The following is a 16,682-nucleotide window of genomic DNA, read 5'->3' on the forward strand; positions in this document are numbered from 1 at the left end:
CAAGGCCTTCAGTTCATCTTCAAAAGTCCTCATAGTTTTATCAATCCAATACTGTTCAAACATCTCCTAGTCCATCTCTTAACTGTAAAACCAAACATAAGCTGTAAAACCAAAAACACAGAGTAAACATTCATACTATAAAAGAAAGCATTATAATGAATGACTGAACCAATGATCAATCTGTCTGTCTGTCTGTCTGTCTGTCTGTCTGTCTATCTATCTATCTATCTATCTATCTATCTATCTATCTATCTATGAATGAATGAGAGAGAATGGGTACACCAGGGCCTCCAGCTACTGCAAATGACTCCAGATACATGTGCCACCTTGTGCATCTGGCTAATGTGGGTCCTGGGGACTTGAACCAAGGTCCTTTGGCTTTGCAGGAAAGTGCCTAAACTGCTAAGCCATGTACTATCTAAAACAAACAGGGCCAACATCAAATCCTGTAGCTCCAAGTCTGACTTCTATAGAAGTCTCTAGGATTTCAATTCCACCTTTCCACCTAGGCTGCTTACAGGCCCAGGAAAACACCATCCTGAGCCACCAGTTCTCCTTGCCAGCCATCTCACAGTCCTGGTTGGGATCTCCACTGCAATCCATGGTTCATCTTCATGGCTCCCTCATGCTTCCATCTTCACATCACCCAGTGGCCAGTGGCCATTTCCAAAAATGAAACCATGTTGCAAATCCAGTGACCTTTTTCTTTCCTGCATTTGTTATACCCCACAGTACCAAGTGGGGTACCAAATTTGCTAATCCAGGGGGAGAATAAAACCAATTTGAAGAGCAGAACACTCCTTCAGCATTTAGGCCCCCTACTTTCAAAAGAGTCATGTCAGGGGCATGGTGTCGCATGGCTTTAATCCCAGCACTTGGGGGAGGTAGGAGGATCACCAAGAGTTCAAGGCCACTCTGAGACTGCATAGTGAATTCCTGGTCAGCCTGAGCTAGAGTGAGAACCTACCTCAAAAAAAAAAAAACAAAAAAAAAAAACAAACAACAACCATCTGTCCCAATGCAGAACAGCTAGCACAATCTCAATGGTTGTCTCTCAAACAACTGCAGCTGATATGCTCTCTCCTGTCTAAAACTTTCATTTCTTTCTGTGCCATATCCTTCTGTTTACACCAGTCCATTTCTATGTGATGCAACCCTGCATAAGTTCTAATAACTTCAGAAGAATACAGAAACCTTCTCACACAAACTATTTCTAGCCCAGTTCAGGCAAAGCTCTTTCTTTTCCTCCTCATAAGCCAAGCCAACACAGTCCATAGTTCTTTCTGCAGTTAGGTTTCTCAACTCTGACCCATCAAACTCTGCTTATAGCACTGCAAGGCATCTCTTATATCAAAGTTTCATACCCTTCCACATTTCTCCCACAAATCAATTCAAAAAGTCAAAAGCTACACAGTCAGATTTCTATCAGCAACAACCCTCTGCTACCAATGTTCGGTTGTAGGTACCTTCTTATTGCTGGGATAAAGCACCCTACCAAAAGTAGCTGACAGGAAAAAGTTTTTGTCTTACAGTCTTGAGAAGAAGCTATGTGACAGCAGAGAAAAGATGGCAGAGTAGAGGCTGGAGATCATCTCTTTGCCAATAGCAGCAAGAGAGTGTGCAGAACTAACACTGGCAAGCTCAATAATCTTAAGGTTCACCCCCAGAAATAAAACTCTACGAGCAAGGCTCCACCTCCCAAATTTCCACTAGCTGGGTACAATACATTCAGAACATATGAGTTGGGGGGAGGGGGCATCTGTTCCAAATCTTACCTGCCATGGGAACAACATAGAAGATACTCTTAAAAAGAACTAGATAGAGAAGGGTCAGCCATATAGTCAGACAGTGAGGCACAAGGGTAGGCATGAAGGTTGGGAACAGGCATACTGTCAATTACCCTGGGCCTGCTACTTCTAAATCCTAGCGTCTGGGCCACACTTGGATCTAGCACACTAGAGGCTTCTCTAACTCCGACTGCTAGGCAAACTGAAAAGGAACCTAAATTGTACCAGGATTATAGCAGGAGGCTATCTATGTCTACTCCCAACAGCCCTAGCTCACTTTCCATACATGCAATAGAAGATGTTTTCACCATATAACATGAGGCCTTTATAGAACTGGTCCAGGAGACCAGTCCATCCATGTACAGTACATGTACATGTACTGTAAATCTCAACCACCACCAACAGACACAGAATGGTGAATGATTACGTTTCAAACCTACCTTCTTAGCAGCAGCCAACTTCCACCTCCGCTCCTGGGCAAAATCTGTGGCCATCCACTGCATCTCCTCTAGCAAATAATCCCAGTGAGATTTAGGGCGTGGGGCCTCCTGGAGTTTTGGCAGCCGCCTTAGGGACCACAAGCCTTCCTTTCTTAAATCTGCTATCCGTTGATGGATCTGATTTTCCTGTAAGAAGCATAGTATGAGGAAAGTTCAGCATGTAATTAAGTGTATTCTGCTAATTCAAATCTCAATTTTTTTTTTGTTTGTTTTGTTTTGTTTTTTCGAGGTATGGTCTCACTCTATTCCAGGCTGACCTGGAATTCACTATGTAGTCTCAGGGTGGCCTTGAACTCACAGCAATACTCCCACCTCTGCCTCCCAAGTGCTGAGATTAAAGGCATGTGATACCATGGCAAACCAAATCTCAACTACGTAAAACCTTAACTATGTTAACAGTTCATTTAGGTACTAAAAGGGCAGAAACTTCGAGGAGGTCACAGTTTAAGATAAGCCTGCACACAGGATAAAGTGGCTCTAGAAGAACACAGAAGAAAGCATCAGGGGCCTCAAATAAGCTAGTAAAATCTGAGTAAACTGGACCAGGGCATGGTCAATGATAAAGCACCTGCCTAGCATGACTAGGTTCAATCCCCAGCACCACAAAAAAAAAGTCAGAATAAAGCCAAAAGACCCAATGATTACACCAAAGCATATACAAGAGAAACTATGAAGCCTGAAATTTGTTTCAACAAAACTATCGCTAGGTGTGGTGGTGCATACATTTAATTACAGCTCTTGTGAGGCAGAGGTAGGATCATGCCATGAGTTCAAGGCCACCCTGAGACTACATAGTGAATTCCAGGTCAGCGTGGTGTAGAGTGAGACCCTACCTCAAAAATCCAAAAAAAAAAAAAAAAAAAAAAAAAAGAAAGAAAGAAAGAAAGAATACAGGCTAGGTGTGGCAGCAAGTGCCTGTGGTCTCAGCTAATTCTGGGCTATGTCAGAAGTAAGATCTCCTGAGTCCAGAAGCTAGAAACCAGCCTAGGAAACACCAAAAGAAAAGTAAAAGCACCTAGAATACATTTTGTATTTATTTGGGCATACTCACCAGTGTTATCTGTTCTGCCAGCTTATCCTGAGAACTATCCTGAGAGGAAGCAGCATTCTGAGCAGGGCTCTGTGGCTTGGTGGGGACTAACACTGCTGCCCCTGGAGACCGGGAAGTCACGGGAGACAGGGCCTTGCTGGTGGCAGAGGAGGGTCTGTTCACTGGTGAAGAACGTGCAGGTGAAGGTCCTGACCCTGAGCCACTCACAGGTACAAGGGATGAGGAAGAAGAGGAAGTAGGCAGAGATCGCTGGCAGGGCTGAGCAGAATCCAGAAGGGACCTGGTTGATGCCACTGTCTAGCAGGTAGTAAACAAGTGAAAAAGGGTCAGGCCAAGGTTCCCAATGTCCACACTGCCCAAATGCCAGAGAGCTTAGCCATTAGAGGCCAGCACACAAAATAAATCCTATCACAAACCACAACTCTTTAATTTCAGCACTTGGGAGGCAGGAACGCTATGAGTTTGAGGCCACCCTGAGACTACAGAGTGAATTCCAGGTCAGCCTGGGCTAGAGTGAGACCCTACCTGGAAGGGGAGGAAGTGAGAGGGAGTGGGAGGGACTAACAAACAATAACAACAAAAAACCCACAACCAAAAACCAAAAACCAGATGGTGTCAACAGATGAAACTGCTTTACTGTCTCAGAGTCTAACAAGAACTCTCATTATCAAGTGTGCTATGCATATTACCTTAGAATTCAAGGAAGTTTTTCTTTCTTTTTTTTTTTTTTCCGGTTTCTCAAGGTAGGGTTTTACTCTAGTCCAGACTGACCTGGAATTCATTATGTAGTCTCAGGGTAGCCTCAAACAAACAGCAATCCTCCTACCTCTGCTTCCCAAATGCTGGGATTAAAGACGTGTATCACCACACCTGTCTCCTTTTTGCTCTATTAACAGTGTCATTTGTTGTACAAATACTTTTTAATTTTTACCTAGTCCACATTAGTAAATTTGTTTTTTGGAGGCAGGATCTCACTCTGGTCCAAGTTGACACACTGTAACTCAGTAGTCCTCAAACTCAAATCACTGTTTCTAACTCAGCCTCCCAAGTGCTGGGCATACATTAACAATTTTTAATATTGGCTTCTGCAGAAATGACATTTGTGTTTAAATACACATAAGGAAGGAGAGGCAGTTATCTGATCATAAATTCACAGGAAAAGGATGCTGGGTAAAATACAAGGGACCAGCCAGGTGTAGTGGCGCACATCTTTAATCCCAATACTTGGGAGGCAGAGGTAGGAAGATAACTGTGAATTCAAGGCCAGCCTGAGACTACATAGTGAGTTCCAGGTCAGCCTGGGCTACAGTGAGACCCTACCTCGAAAACCACAAAAACCAAGGAGCTAGCCAGGTATGGTAGTATATGCCTTTAATCCCAGCACTTGGGAGGCCGAGGTACGAGAATTGCTGTGAGTTCAAGGCAACCTTGAGACTATATAATAAATTTCAGATTAGCCTGTACTAGAGCAAGACCCTACCTTGAAACTCCCCCTGCACCCCCCCCCCAAGAAAACCAAGGGGATAAGTATAAGCATGCATCTCTCCCTGCTTCCTGATTGCAGACTCAAAGTAACCCAAGTGACTTATACTCCTGCTTCCCTGTCTTCCTTGCCATGATGAGCTTGGCCCTCAAAATATGAACCAAGCAACAACAAAAAACTTTTCTCAGGGGCTGGAGAAATGGCTCAGTGGTTAAAAACTCTTGCTTACACTGGGTGTGATGGTGCATGACTTTAATCCCAGCACTTGGGAAGCAGAGGTAGGAAGATCACCATGAGTTCAAGGCCAGTCTGAGACTACAGTGAGACCCTACCTTGGGGGGTAGGGGGAGTACTTGCTTACAAAGCCTGATAGCCTGGGTCAATTCTCCACTACCCACATAAAGTCAGACACACAAATTCCTGTGACGACCCTTCTCACTGCTTGAAAATAAATAACAAATGAAATATTTACAAAAAGAAAGAAAGAAAGAAAAAGCCAGGTGTGATGGCACATGCCATTAATCCCAGCACTTGGGAAGCAGAGGTAGAAGGATCGCTGTGAGTTCAAGGCACCCTGAGACTGCTGAGTGAATTGTAGGTCAGCCTGGGCTAGAGGGAGACCCTACCTAGAAAAAAAGAAAAGAAAACTTTCTCCCTTAAAAATGTACCCACAAGATCTACTGGGCTCCAGGTAGAAAAAAAAAATGATAATGCAGTGCTAAAGTGAATTTTTCTTTATGCATTTCCAAGTGAAGACATCACTCAAATATCAGGAGAGCTTATTGGTTTTCTGACTGTTTTGTTGAAACAGGGTCTCAATATTGTACCTCAGACTGGCCCTCAACTCTTAATTCCCCTGCCTCTGCCTCCTGAGTGCTGGGATCATAGGCACAGGCCTGTGCCACCACATCCAGCTAATCTTTCTTTTCTCTGAAGAGCAAATACCAATGCCATGTGTGTCTCTTGTTGCAGGCAGGCAGTAAAAGTAGAAAAGCTTCCAGTATTATCAAGATGCCAAGCTTACAAAATTAAGGGGGCTTTGACCCCAAATGAGCTAAGTGAAGTTCTTCCAGGAGTCCTGGGCCTCTGAGGAGGCTAACTAGAGAGAAGGGAGGCCATGTATGATACTAATCCGGACCATCAGGCAGGAAAGACTCAGCAAATACACTTTCAAGACCTAGAAAAGAACCCCACAGTACGAGTCTATACTCATCCCCCTATCTCAGGGCTCAGGAGCCATGGCTGGCACATAAATTTGGAAATAAAACTTTATGGGAATGAAACCATATTGTGTACATGCAAGCTGTCTGTAGCTCAGTCTTCAACAGCAGAATTGAACTGATAGAAAACTAAATGGCCAGCAGAGCTGAAGAACTTACTTTACTATCTGGTCCTTTACAGAAAAAGGAGTCCAATCTGGCCCAACTCATTATTAACATGTTTCTTCTCTCACCTTCCTATGATACTGACGACTGAACTGGACTTCACGCATGCTAGGCAAGCACTCTACTCAGTCCTCTTTTTACTTTCGAGACAGGGTCTTAATAAGCTTCCAAGGCTGGCCTTCAACTCACTTTGCAGCCCAGGCAAGCCTTAAACCTGCAAACCTCAACCTAATAAATAGCTGGGATTACATGCAGGCCTGTGCCACCAGACCCAGCTAAGTAATGGATTTCTATGGATTTTGTATCAAGTTACTTAAAAACCCTTACTGATCCCCTCAACAACAAAGATTAATATAAGTGGACTAGAGAGATAGTTTAGTGGTTAAGGCACTTGCCTACAAAGCCAAAGGATCCCTGTTCAACTCTCCAGGACCCACGTAAGTCAGATGCACAAGGAGGTACTTGTGTCTGGAGTTGATCTGCAGTGGTTGGAGGCCCTAACATGCCCATTCTCTCCCTCTCCCCCCACCTTTCTCTCTCTTAAATAAATAAAATATAGAGACAGAGGGATAGAGACAGAGAAAGAATGGGCACACCAGGGCCTCCAGCCACTGCAAATGAACTCCAGATGCATGTGCCACCATGTGCATCTGGCTTACATGGGACCTGCAGAATTGAACCTGGGTCCTTAGGCTTCACAAGTAGGCACCTTAACCACACTATGCCATCTCTTCAGCCCAATTATTTTAAACAAAGATTAATGTAAGAAAAATTAATATAAGGAAAACCACAGCACTGCTTAAGTCAGTTTATGGCTCAAGGAGAAAAAGAAAAACTTTCACAAGGAATAAAGCTATAGTGGCATTTTCCTTCCCAAACTAAGTATGCAGGAGGCTGTCATACAAGCCTGTCCCAAAGCTCTAGAATGACCCAGAGTACCTGCCTCCAGACACACCACTTAGTGGCTAGATGATGTGCCAAAGTACCTTAGCCCTCTGGCCTGGCCCTCCTAGAAAACAGGGATAGCAAATTCTACTTCATAAAGAAACTAGACTAATGCTGATGAAGTCCTTTATAATACCTGTCTACTCCCCTCAAAGTTCACAAATATGTGGTAGCTATTATCAACTACAATGCTTATTATATTCTTTCTCATATGCTAAAAATCCTAAGTGGAACTCAAAGCCCTCCTCCTGGGTAGTTCTTTTATTTAATGCAAGAGAGGTAAGAGGAAAGAAGACTTTCTCAGGCAGGCGCCACCCCTTACTAAATTGAACAAAATGCTTAACCAAAATTATTTTTAGAAAACTCTCTCCCACTCCCTTCTGTGTTGTGTGGATGGTGTGCCCAGAATGCAGCATCTCAGTAGTATTCAGAAACTGAAATTTACTCACTGCAAACACTCCCAAGCCCATATGAGTGAAAGATCAGCAGAGAATAAGGGGCATTCTCAACATTTCTAATGTGCATGGTGTTGGTCCACATTGGTTGAGTCCATGGTATTGGGAAAAGTGACAGCAATGGAGGAAGTCTGTCAGATTGTTAGGACATAGCCATGATCAACTATGAATTGTCACTTCATGTCACCTGGGGCCAGTCCTACAACCTCCAAGACTGGAAAAATGGGTCACCATCTGAGAGTTCTTAGAAGACCAAATGGGGTAATGAACATAATGCTCTGTATATTAAGTGTGTGCTTCAACAGGTAGAGGTTCCCTGTACCAAAAGCAACAATAATAATGCTTTTCTATTTTAATGGTTATTATCACTGAGTCAAATAGAATTAAGTACAATTGCTACAATAACCAACTGTCCTTATGGTGAGTAAAGCTACTCTGAAGGACATACAGGTTCAGTGTACACCACCCTGTCAAAAACCTAGCTGGCAAGCCACCACCTCTGCAAACTGTTTCCTCTTTTCTTCTGCACATTGCTAGTAAAACAGTCAATGTCCACAGAGTACCTGGGTCTGGGATGAAAGCTGAGAGGCCTGCATCTGTGCCTTCCCAGGCATTGGAACATGGAGGGCCGACTGGGTAGGCTGTGGAGGAGCAGAAAGCTGGTTGGGCAGAGGGGTGGGGAGAGAGGTATTTGGCTGTTGAGTCTTCACTGGGATTTGGAGTTGAGCCTGAGTTTCCACCACTTGTGGCTGCTGTGAAAACTGCAGAGTAGAAGGAAGAGCTGCTGCAGGGACACTGGCCAGAGGCAGCCTTGTAGGCAGCTGTGGCGGCGGAGTGTGCAAGCTGGCGGCATTCTGCACAGGAGGCCCTGTGGAAGGGTCATACTGCTGCTGGTTCTGCTTTTGTCCAGTGAGCTGTGTGGCCTGAGGAGTTGGAGGCATCCCTCCTGCAAAATAAGAAAGATCCCAAAAGCACTGACTTCAGAGTGTGGCAGCTTCCACCAACTGAATCTCAGGGATACGCACTGGACATCCTGGTGCTCAAGTGAGAAATATCACATTCAAATGGGAGTTAGTATCCTAGCAGACTTAATGTCAGGATGAGCAGAGCACACAAAGAAGAAAGGAAGGCACCTGACTTTTGCCAAGTTAGTGCCAAATAAAACAAGCATCAAATAACCACAGGGTACCAGCAGCAGCAATTAAGAACACAAGAATAATATCACTGGAAAGCACAATGAGACGTGTGGCTCCCACCAGAGTGGCAAGAACCTATATCCAGGGGCCTTCTTACTCTGAATTGACTGGGGCTCAGAGACATGAGATACTACATGTCATATACACTCCCTGGACTGCACAGCCTCAGGCTTGGCTGAGGTCCAGGTTTTGTGCATTCCCTTGCTACAAGCTAAGAGCACTGTTCTAACGCTGGGTCTTACCTTGGACTGTTGGCATTAACTGCTGCAGAGGGACTCCTGCATTCACCCCTGGATGCTGGAAAACTACCCCTGGATGACCCACTTCGAGTCGAGGTCTCTTAGACTGCTCTAGAATAATTTTCAAGAAAGGTGCCGTTTCATGTAAAAATAAAACCACAGAAGTAGTAGAAAAAAAAACATATATAAGTGTTTTTATAAGCTTTGAAAAGGGAAGCCTTTCTATGCAGTAAGGGATAAGACTGATATTATAGTTTCATTAAAATTTTTCAGTATGAGAAAAAGCATCATAAAAAGGTCAAAGGACAAGCAACAACTTAGAGGCACTGTAGCATGTGACTGACAAAGGATCATTTAACATTTTGAAAATGTTCACAAATAATATGAAAAGTCTTGATGATCAGGATATAATGAGAGCATAAACAGTGAGCCACAGACAGATTCACAAATGTTATAACAATTTCTGCACATCCATACTCAAATATCAGACATCCACATCAAACAAAAGATGTGATTTTTACCTGTATATCACCAAAGATTAAAAATTTATCAAAGCTGGGGCTGGAGAGATAGCTTAATGGTTAAGGCACTTGCCTGCAAATCCAAAGAACCCAGGTTTGATTCCCCAGAACCCAAATAAAGCCAGGTACACAAGGTGCTAGCCATTGCAGCGGCTAGAGGCCCTGGCACACCCATATTCATATTCTTTCTCCCCCACCCTCTCTCCCCCTCTTTCTCTCTCTCAAATAAATATTTTAAAAATTAAAAAAAAATTATCACCCAGGTGGTGTGGCACATGCCCTTAATCACAACACTTGGGAGGCAGAGGCAGGTGGATTGCTGTGACATGGCCACCCTGAGACTACATAATGAATTCTAGTTCAGATTGGGCTAGAGAGAAACCCTACCTCGGGGGAAAAAAATTATGTGTGTGTGTGTGTGTGTATGTATGTATGTATAAATATCTCAAAGCTCCTGGGCATGGTGACTCATGCCTTTAATTCCAGCACTCAGGAGGCAGAGGTAGGAGGATAGTTTTGATTGCCAGCCCAGGACTTACAGAGTGAGTTCCAAGACACTCTGGACTAGACTAAGACCCTAACATGGGGGAAAAAAAATTAAATTGTCAAAGTAAGTAAAATAGCCAAAATAGGAGAGAACCAGGTCTGCTTGTAGAGGGTAATTTAGCACTACAACCTCACAGCACATTGCTAGGATCTGGCAGTTCATTCAGAAGCTGTCTCTTTAAAGCAGCTGCCAAAAATGTTAAAGAAACACTTCAAACTAGGTATCTACACATCTGCTGATTATGACAGAAAAAATGTAGTGATAACCAGGAAAGACTAGTAAAGACTAATTGGTAAAGGTGACTGTGATCCAAGGCTATGGGGTAGTCATTACATGTCCTTAAATCTAGCACTCAGAAGAGACAAAATCATCCCAAGTTCAAAGAAAGCATGGTCTACACTGAGAATGCCAAGCCAGCCAGGGTTCAGGGAGACCATATTTCAAAAACTCAAAGGGGGGCGGGAGGCGAGGCACTGGAGAGATAGCTCAGTGGTTAAGGCGCTTGCTGCAAAGGCTAATAGTCTGGGTTCAATTCCCCAGCACTCACATAAAGCTAGATGTAGAGTGTTTTGTTTGGGATGGTTAGAGGCATGGCTCACCCATAATCATTCTCTCTCTCTTTCTCTCTGTCCTTGCAAATACATTTATATATATATATATATATATATATTTTTTTTTTTTTTTTGAGGGGGGTCTTACTCTAGTTCAGGCTTACCTGGAATTCACTATGTAGTCTTAGAGTGACCTCGAACTCACAGCAATCCTCCTACCTCTGCCTCCCAAGTGCTAGGATTCAAGGTATGTGCCACCATGCCCAGCTATAAAAAAATATGTAAATTTAAAAAACTCACAAAGCATGGTGATGCACACCTCTAATCCCAGCACTCAAGAGGCAGAGGCAGGAGGACCGCCATGAGTTCAAGGGCAGCCTGAGACTACACAGTAAATTCCAGGTCAGACTGGGCTAGAGCATGACCCTACCTCACAAAACAAAACAAAAGCAAAAAAAACTCAAAAAAGAAAGGGCCAAAATTGATACACCCATTTAGTCCCAGCACTCTGGAGGCTATTGTAGGAAGATTGCTGTGAATTCAAAGCCAGCCTGAATTTCCACCTGCCTTGAAAGCAACAAAATGAACAATAGGGCTGGAGAGATGGCTTAGCAGTTAAGGCACTTGTCTGCCAAGCTTAAGTATCCAGGTTCAATTACCCAGTACCCACATAAATCTAGATGTACAAAGTGGCAAATGTATCTAGAGTTTGTTTGCAGCGACTAGAGGCCCTGGAGCACCCATTCTCTTTCTCTCTCTCTCTCCCTCCCTCATTCTTTCTGTTTACAAATCTTTAAAAAGAAAAGGAAAGAAAAACAAACAATAACAAGGGGCTGAAGAGATGGATGGCTTAGCAGTTAAGGTGCTTGCCTGCGAAACCTAAGGACCCAGGTTTTAATTCTCCAATACCCACATAAGCCAAATGCACAAGGTGGTACATGCATCTGAAGTTTGTCTGCAGTGGCTAGAGGCCCTGATGTACCCATATTCATTCATTTCTCTCTCTCTCTCCTCCTCTCTGCTTCTTTCACGCTGTTAAATAAATATTAAAAAGAAAAAGGGATGGAGGGATGGCTTAGTGGTTAAGGCATTTGCTTGCAAAGCCAAAGGACCACCTCAGTTCAACCCCCCAGGATCCATGTTAGCCAGATGCACAAGAAGGCACATGCATCTGGAGTTCATCTGCAGTGGCTGGAGGCCCTGGCGCACCCCTTCTCCCCCCCCTCCCTCTCTCTGTGTGTGTGTGCCTGCCTCTTTCACTCTCTCAAATTAATAAATAATTCTTTTTAAAAAAAAAAGAAAAAAGAAAGCCGGGCGTGGTGGTGCACACCTTTAATCCCAGCACTCGGGAGGCAGAGGTAGGAGGACTGCCATGAGTTCAAGGCCACCCTGAGACTACATAGTGAATTCCAGGTCAGCCTGGACCAGAGTGAGACCCTACCTCAAAAAACCAAAAAGAAAAAGAAAAAAGAAACTCTGGGCATGGTAGCACACACCTTTAATCCCAGCACTCAGGAGGGAGAGGTAGAAAGATCACTAGGAGTTCAAGGCCAGCCTGAGATTACAAAGTGAATTCAGGCCAGACTGGGCTACAGCAAGACTCTACCTCAAAAAAAAAAGATCAATCAGGGCTAGAGGGATGGCTTAGCAGTTAAGGTGTTTGCCTGCAAGGCCAAAGGACCCAGACTTGATTCCCCAGGACCCACGTTAGCCAGATGAACAAGGGGATGCACAAGGGGGCACACCCATTCTCTCACTCTCTCTCCCTCTTTCTGTCAAATAAATAAAATATTTTTTTAAAAAATCAATCATCTACATGATGGCATACCATGCAGAACCCAAAAGACTCAGGTGTACAATGACATTTGAATTTTTTTCAAACTAAGCCATAACCCAAACTTGAAAATGGTCAGAAGAGTATCAGTGGGAACCATAAAACACTGAGTGGGCCCTGCTATGGCTGAAGAAGCAGGCACCAAGTCACCACATATCACCTTCTGAACTACTACCTGAGTCTCTCACATAAAAATTGATCACTAGTTTTATATTTGAACTAAAAAAAAATCCAGTTTAGGGCTGGAGAGATGGCCCGTGAAGCCTAAGGACCCAGGTTTGATTCTCCAGGTCTCACGTAAGATAGATGCAAATAGTGGCACATGCATCTGGAGTTCATTTGCAGTGGCTAGAAGCCCTGGTGGTCACTTACTCACTCTATCTCTCTAATAAATAAATAAAAATGAAAGTAAATTTAAAAATATTTTTAATCCAGTTTAAAAAATAACTTCAGCCAGGCATGGTGGCACACACCTTTAATCCCACCACTCAGGAGGTAGAAGTAGGAGGATTGCTGTGAGTTAGAGTCCACCTGAGACTACAGAGTAAATTCCAGATCAGTCTGGGCTACAGCGAGACCCCACCTCGAAAAACAAGTAACAATAACTTCAAAAAAAAAGGAATGCCGGGCGTGGTGGCACATGCCTTTAATCCCAACACTCGGGAGGCAAAGGTAGGAGGATCACTGTGAGTTCGAGGCCACCCTGAGACTACATAGTGAATTCCAGGTCAGCCTGGGCTAGAGTGAGACCCTACCTGGGGGGAGAATAAAAAAAAAAAAAAAAAGGCAGATAGGGCTGGAGAGAAGGCTCAGTGGTTAAGGCACTTGACTGCAAAGCCTAATGACTAGGGTACAATTCCTCAGTACCTACGTAAAGCCAGATGCACAAAGTGGAGCATGCATCTGGAGTTTGTCTGCAGTGGCAGGAGGCCTTGGTGTACCCATTCCCTCTCTCCTTCTCTCTTTTTTTTTTCTCTTGTAATAATAAATAAGTAAATTAAATTTTAAAAATATCAGGGAGATGGGGCTAGAGAGATGGCTTAGAGGTTAAGGCCCTTTCCTGTGAAGTCTAAGGACCCAGTTTTGATTCCCTAGTACTCACATAAACCAGATGCACAAGGGGGCACATGTGTCTGGAGCTCATTTGCAGTGACTGGGGGGCTTGGAGTGCCAATTCTCTCCCCCTCCCTCAAATAAATAAATATTTTTTAAAAGGCAGATAGATTACATTAACAGTGAATCACATCATAAAGGACATTCATGGAAAATCAAATATACACTACCAACTAAAAAACGTCTAACACAGTACAAACACATAAATATTTGTTTAGGTGATCATCGCCAAAAGAAATTATCTTTGAAAGTAGTAACTAAGCTCTTTATATATATGAAGCAACTAAGCCATGTTGGCCAGTGCCTGGACATACCTGTAGGTGGCATCACCTGCTGCCTCTTAAATGGGTCGGCCTCTGTGGCACTGCTGGCCCCTGCCACCAGGCTCCCTGCCAGGGCTTGGTGCTGGAAAAATGAAATACAATGAGATTCTGATCACTCACAGCCAGAACGAATATGAACCAAAACTATTAAGTATCCTAAACACTGACCTCATTCCTTTTGAATGAGATGCTATCTACCTAATGTGTTTGAATAGACATAAGTAACATGTACTTAAGTATCATAAATACTGTAAGATTCTAACTTACCTCTGGAGGAAACTAAGGACTTGTAAAAGACATATTATTCTGGTTTTATGGAATTTTCAAATCATCACAAATCTATGACCTTTGGAAACTAGCTTTGGATATTGGAAGATAACAAAAGGGCTGAACTGGGAAACCATAATTTCAGTTTGAGGCTGAGCTAAGTGGCCACCCTGCATAGCTCAACTTCGAATACTCAGTAACAAAAAGAAAGGTTAAAGCAACTTCCTACTGGAAAACGACATGGAGACCCCACTTAACAATCTAATTTGGGTTTTAAAAATGGTATTTTTTAGCTACCACCCCACTTTATATATAGGTAAGTAAAGTTATTTAAATGAAGTTTAAATAACATAACAACCAATCTGAAGAGGCTACATGGTTCCAACTATTTCTGTCTGGAAACAACAGAGTTAAGAAGGGCAGAAAATGGTCACGGGTTGCCAAGGATTGCTGAGGAGGAAATAGGGATGGATGGATGGAACAAACATTGGAATATCACCATAGCAGGTATATGACATTATACTTCTGTCTAAACCCACAGAAAGTACAGCACCTGGAAGAAGCCCCAGTGTACAATGTACCTGTCCATGCAGACTCAGTTAAATAAGTGAGACCCAGTCAACCGTGGTGAGACTATACCTGGAGAGGGGAGCAAAGAAAGACGATGTGGGAAATCTCTGCACCTTTGTGGTATTCTGAATGTTTGGTTCCCAGCTGATAGCACTTTAGGAGGCGGAGACTTCCTAAATAAGGTGTGTCACCATGGCTGGACCTTGAGGATTATTAACCCCCAGTTTGCCAATGTTAGTCAGATCAATCTCCTGCTACTGCTTGCCACCAGCTGCAGCAGAAGTGATGTCCAGCCACTGCTCATGCCATCCTTTCCCCTGCCATCAAGGAGCTCCCCTCAAAATTGTAAACCAAAATAAATCCCTTTCTCCCATCAGTAGCTTCTAGTTGGGTCCTTTGTGCCAGCAATGAGAAGGGAACTACAACATTCCTCCCATTCTGCTATAAACCTAAAATTGTTCTAAAAAAACAAAACTTGTATTCCTGGAGTGGTGACTTCATGTCTATAATCTCAGCATGGAGGGTGGGGGCAGAGAGCGCTGTGAGTTCAAGGTCAGCCTGGTCTATGTAGTGAGTTCAGGGCCAGCCTGGGATACATAGTGAGACTCAAAAAACAGGCAACAAATAATGTTTATGAGAAGCTCCTGACATGTCACTTTATAAAGAGAGCAACTAGCTGAGTCTCAGTCAGCAACAACTCAGCGTGGCCCTCTTCCAAATGAGCACTCTCCTTGCCTTCTCAACAAATCTAAAGGTAGTACTGTCCAGCAATCCATCAGCTGTGGAATTTATCTCTGAAGAACTCTGCCCAGTCTTCTTAGTGAGTATCTTAAATGCCCAAGACAAAGGTGACTAACCAAGGAACTGTGCCGAGAGAGGGCCTCTGCAGCCTAGGACAGGAGACAGAGCTGTCAGCCATGCATGGAGCACATGACAAATGACATACAGCACATTCAGTATGGTGGTACTGCATTTATATTTAACAAAGATGGGGGGGAAAAAAGAAGAAATAAGGGGATAAAGGAGCAAACAAAGGGAGGGGGGAATGATCCGAAAAAACACCAACATGCTAACAGTGATTATCTCAGTGAGCAGGATTATAGGCACTGTTTGGGAGGAGGTGAATTTTTCTAGGTACAGTCTCGTCTAGCCTGGAACTCAAAGCAATCTTCTTACCCTTACCTCCAAAGTGCTGAGATTAATGTCATATGCCACCACACATAGCCTTAGGCACTTTTCTAAATTCTCCAAATGCTCTGAAATATATTTGTGTACTACTTATATAACCAAGTTATTTTCTTTTTCTTTTTCTTTCTTTTCAAGGTAGGGTCTCACTCCAGGATGCCCTGGAATTCACTATGTAGTCTCAGGATGGCCTAAAACTCACAGCAATCCTCCTACCTCTGCCTCCCGAGTGCTAGGATTAAAGGCATGCACCACCACGCCCAGCTTCCAATAGTTATTTTTCAATAAAAGAGACTGTTAAAGGTTCTTGCATCCAGTAATGACCAAGTATTTCCTATTAGATGAAATACATTCCAAATAACCATGAGCTCTAGGTGACACAGTAAGAGAACACCTTGGCAATGTTCCCAGAATTGGCATGTCCCCAGATCAGATTCTTTAGAAGGATGACAGCGAGAGCAGCAATTGCTGACCAGAGAAGGCCCTGCCTCCTCTCCCTAAGTCTGACTTCCCAGACATTAGGAGTCTAACTGACCCTCAACCATATGCACAGGCAGCATGCAGAGGAAAAACAAAGGAACCAAGAGGGCAAGTTTAAAAGCCAGACATTGTGGTGCATACCAGTAATTCTGGAAGATGGAAGGCTAAGACAGAAAGATAGAAACTTCAAGCCTAGCCTAAGCTACCGAGAAAAACCCTGTCTCAAAATAAAAGGAGGAAAACCAGGCGT

General features: G+C 43.6%; 1 protein-coding gene across 14 annotated transcripts in view; it reads right to left on the reverse strand.

Moving 5' to 3' along the window:
* The window catches only part of Ep400 (E1A binding protein p400), a 209,566-nt gene that overhangs the window by 107,270 nt on the left and 85,614 nt on the right, over nt 1-16,682 (reverse strand). For 11 of the 14 annotated variants that reach the window (XM_045156107.1, XM_045156093.1, XM_045156098.1 and 8 more), the window contains 5 exons: nt 13,922-14,012; nt 9,045-9,152; nt 8,170-8,552; nt 3,339-3,635; nt 2,228-2,413 (listed from right to left, as the gene is read on the reverse strand). In XM_045156107.1, the coding sequence (XP_045012042.1) occupies nt 2,228-2,413; nt 3,339-3,635; nt 8,170-8,552; nt 9,045-9,152; nt 13,922-14,012 (1,065 nt within the window). The remainder of the gene's footprint in view (nt 1-2,227; nt 2,414-3,338; nt 3,636-8,169; nt 8,553-9,044; nt 9,153-13,921; nt 14,013-16,682) is intronic. The other 3 variants (XM_045156097.1, XM_045156099.1, XM_045156106.1) reach the window with 1 other exon arrangement.

Source organism: Jaculus jaculus, chromosome 8, assembly GCF_020740685.1.
Source record: "Jaculus jaculus isolate mJacJac1 chromosome 8, mJacJac1.mat.Y.cur, whole genome shotgun sequence".
Lineage (NCBI taxonomy): Eukaryota > Metazoa > Chordata > Mammalia > Rodentia > Dipodidae > Jaculus > Jaculus jaculus.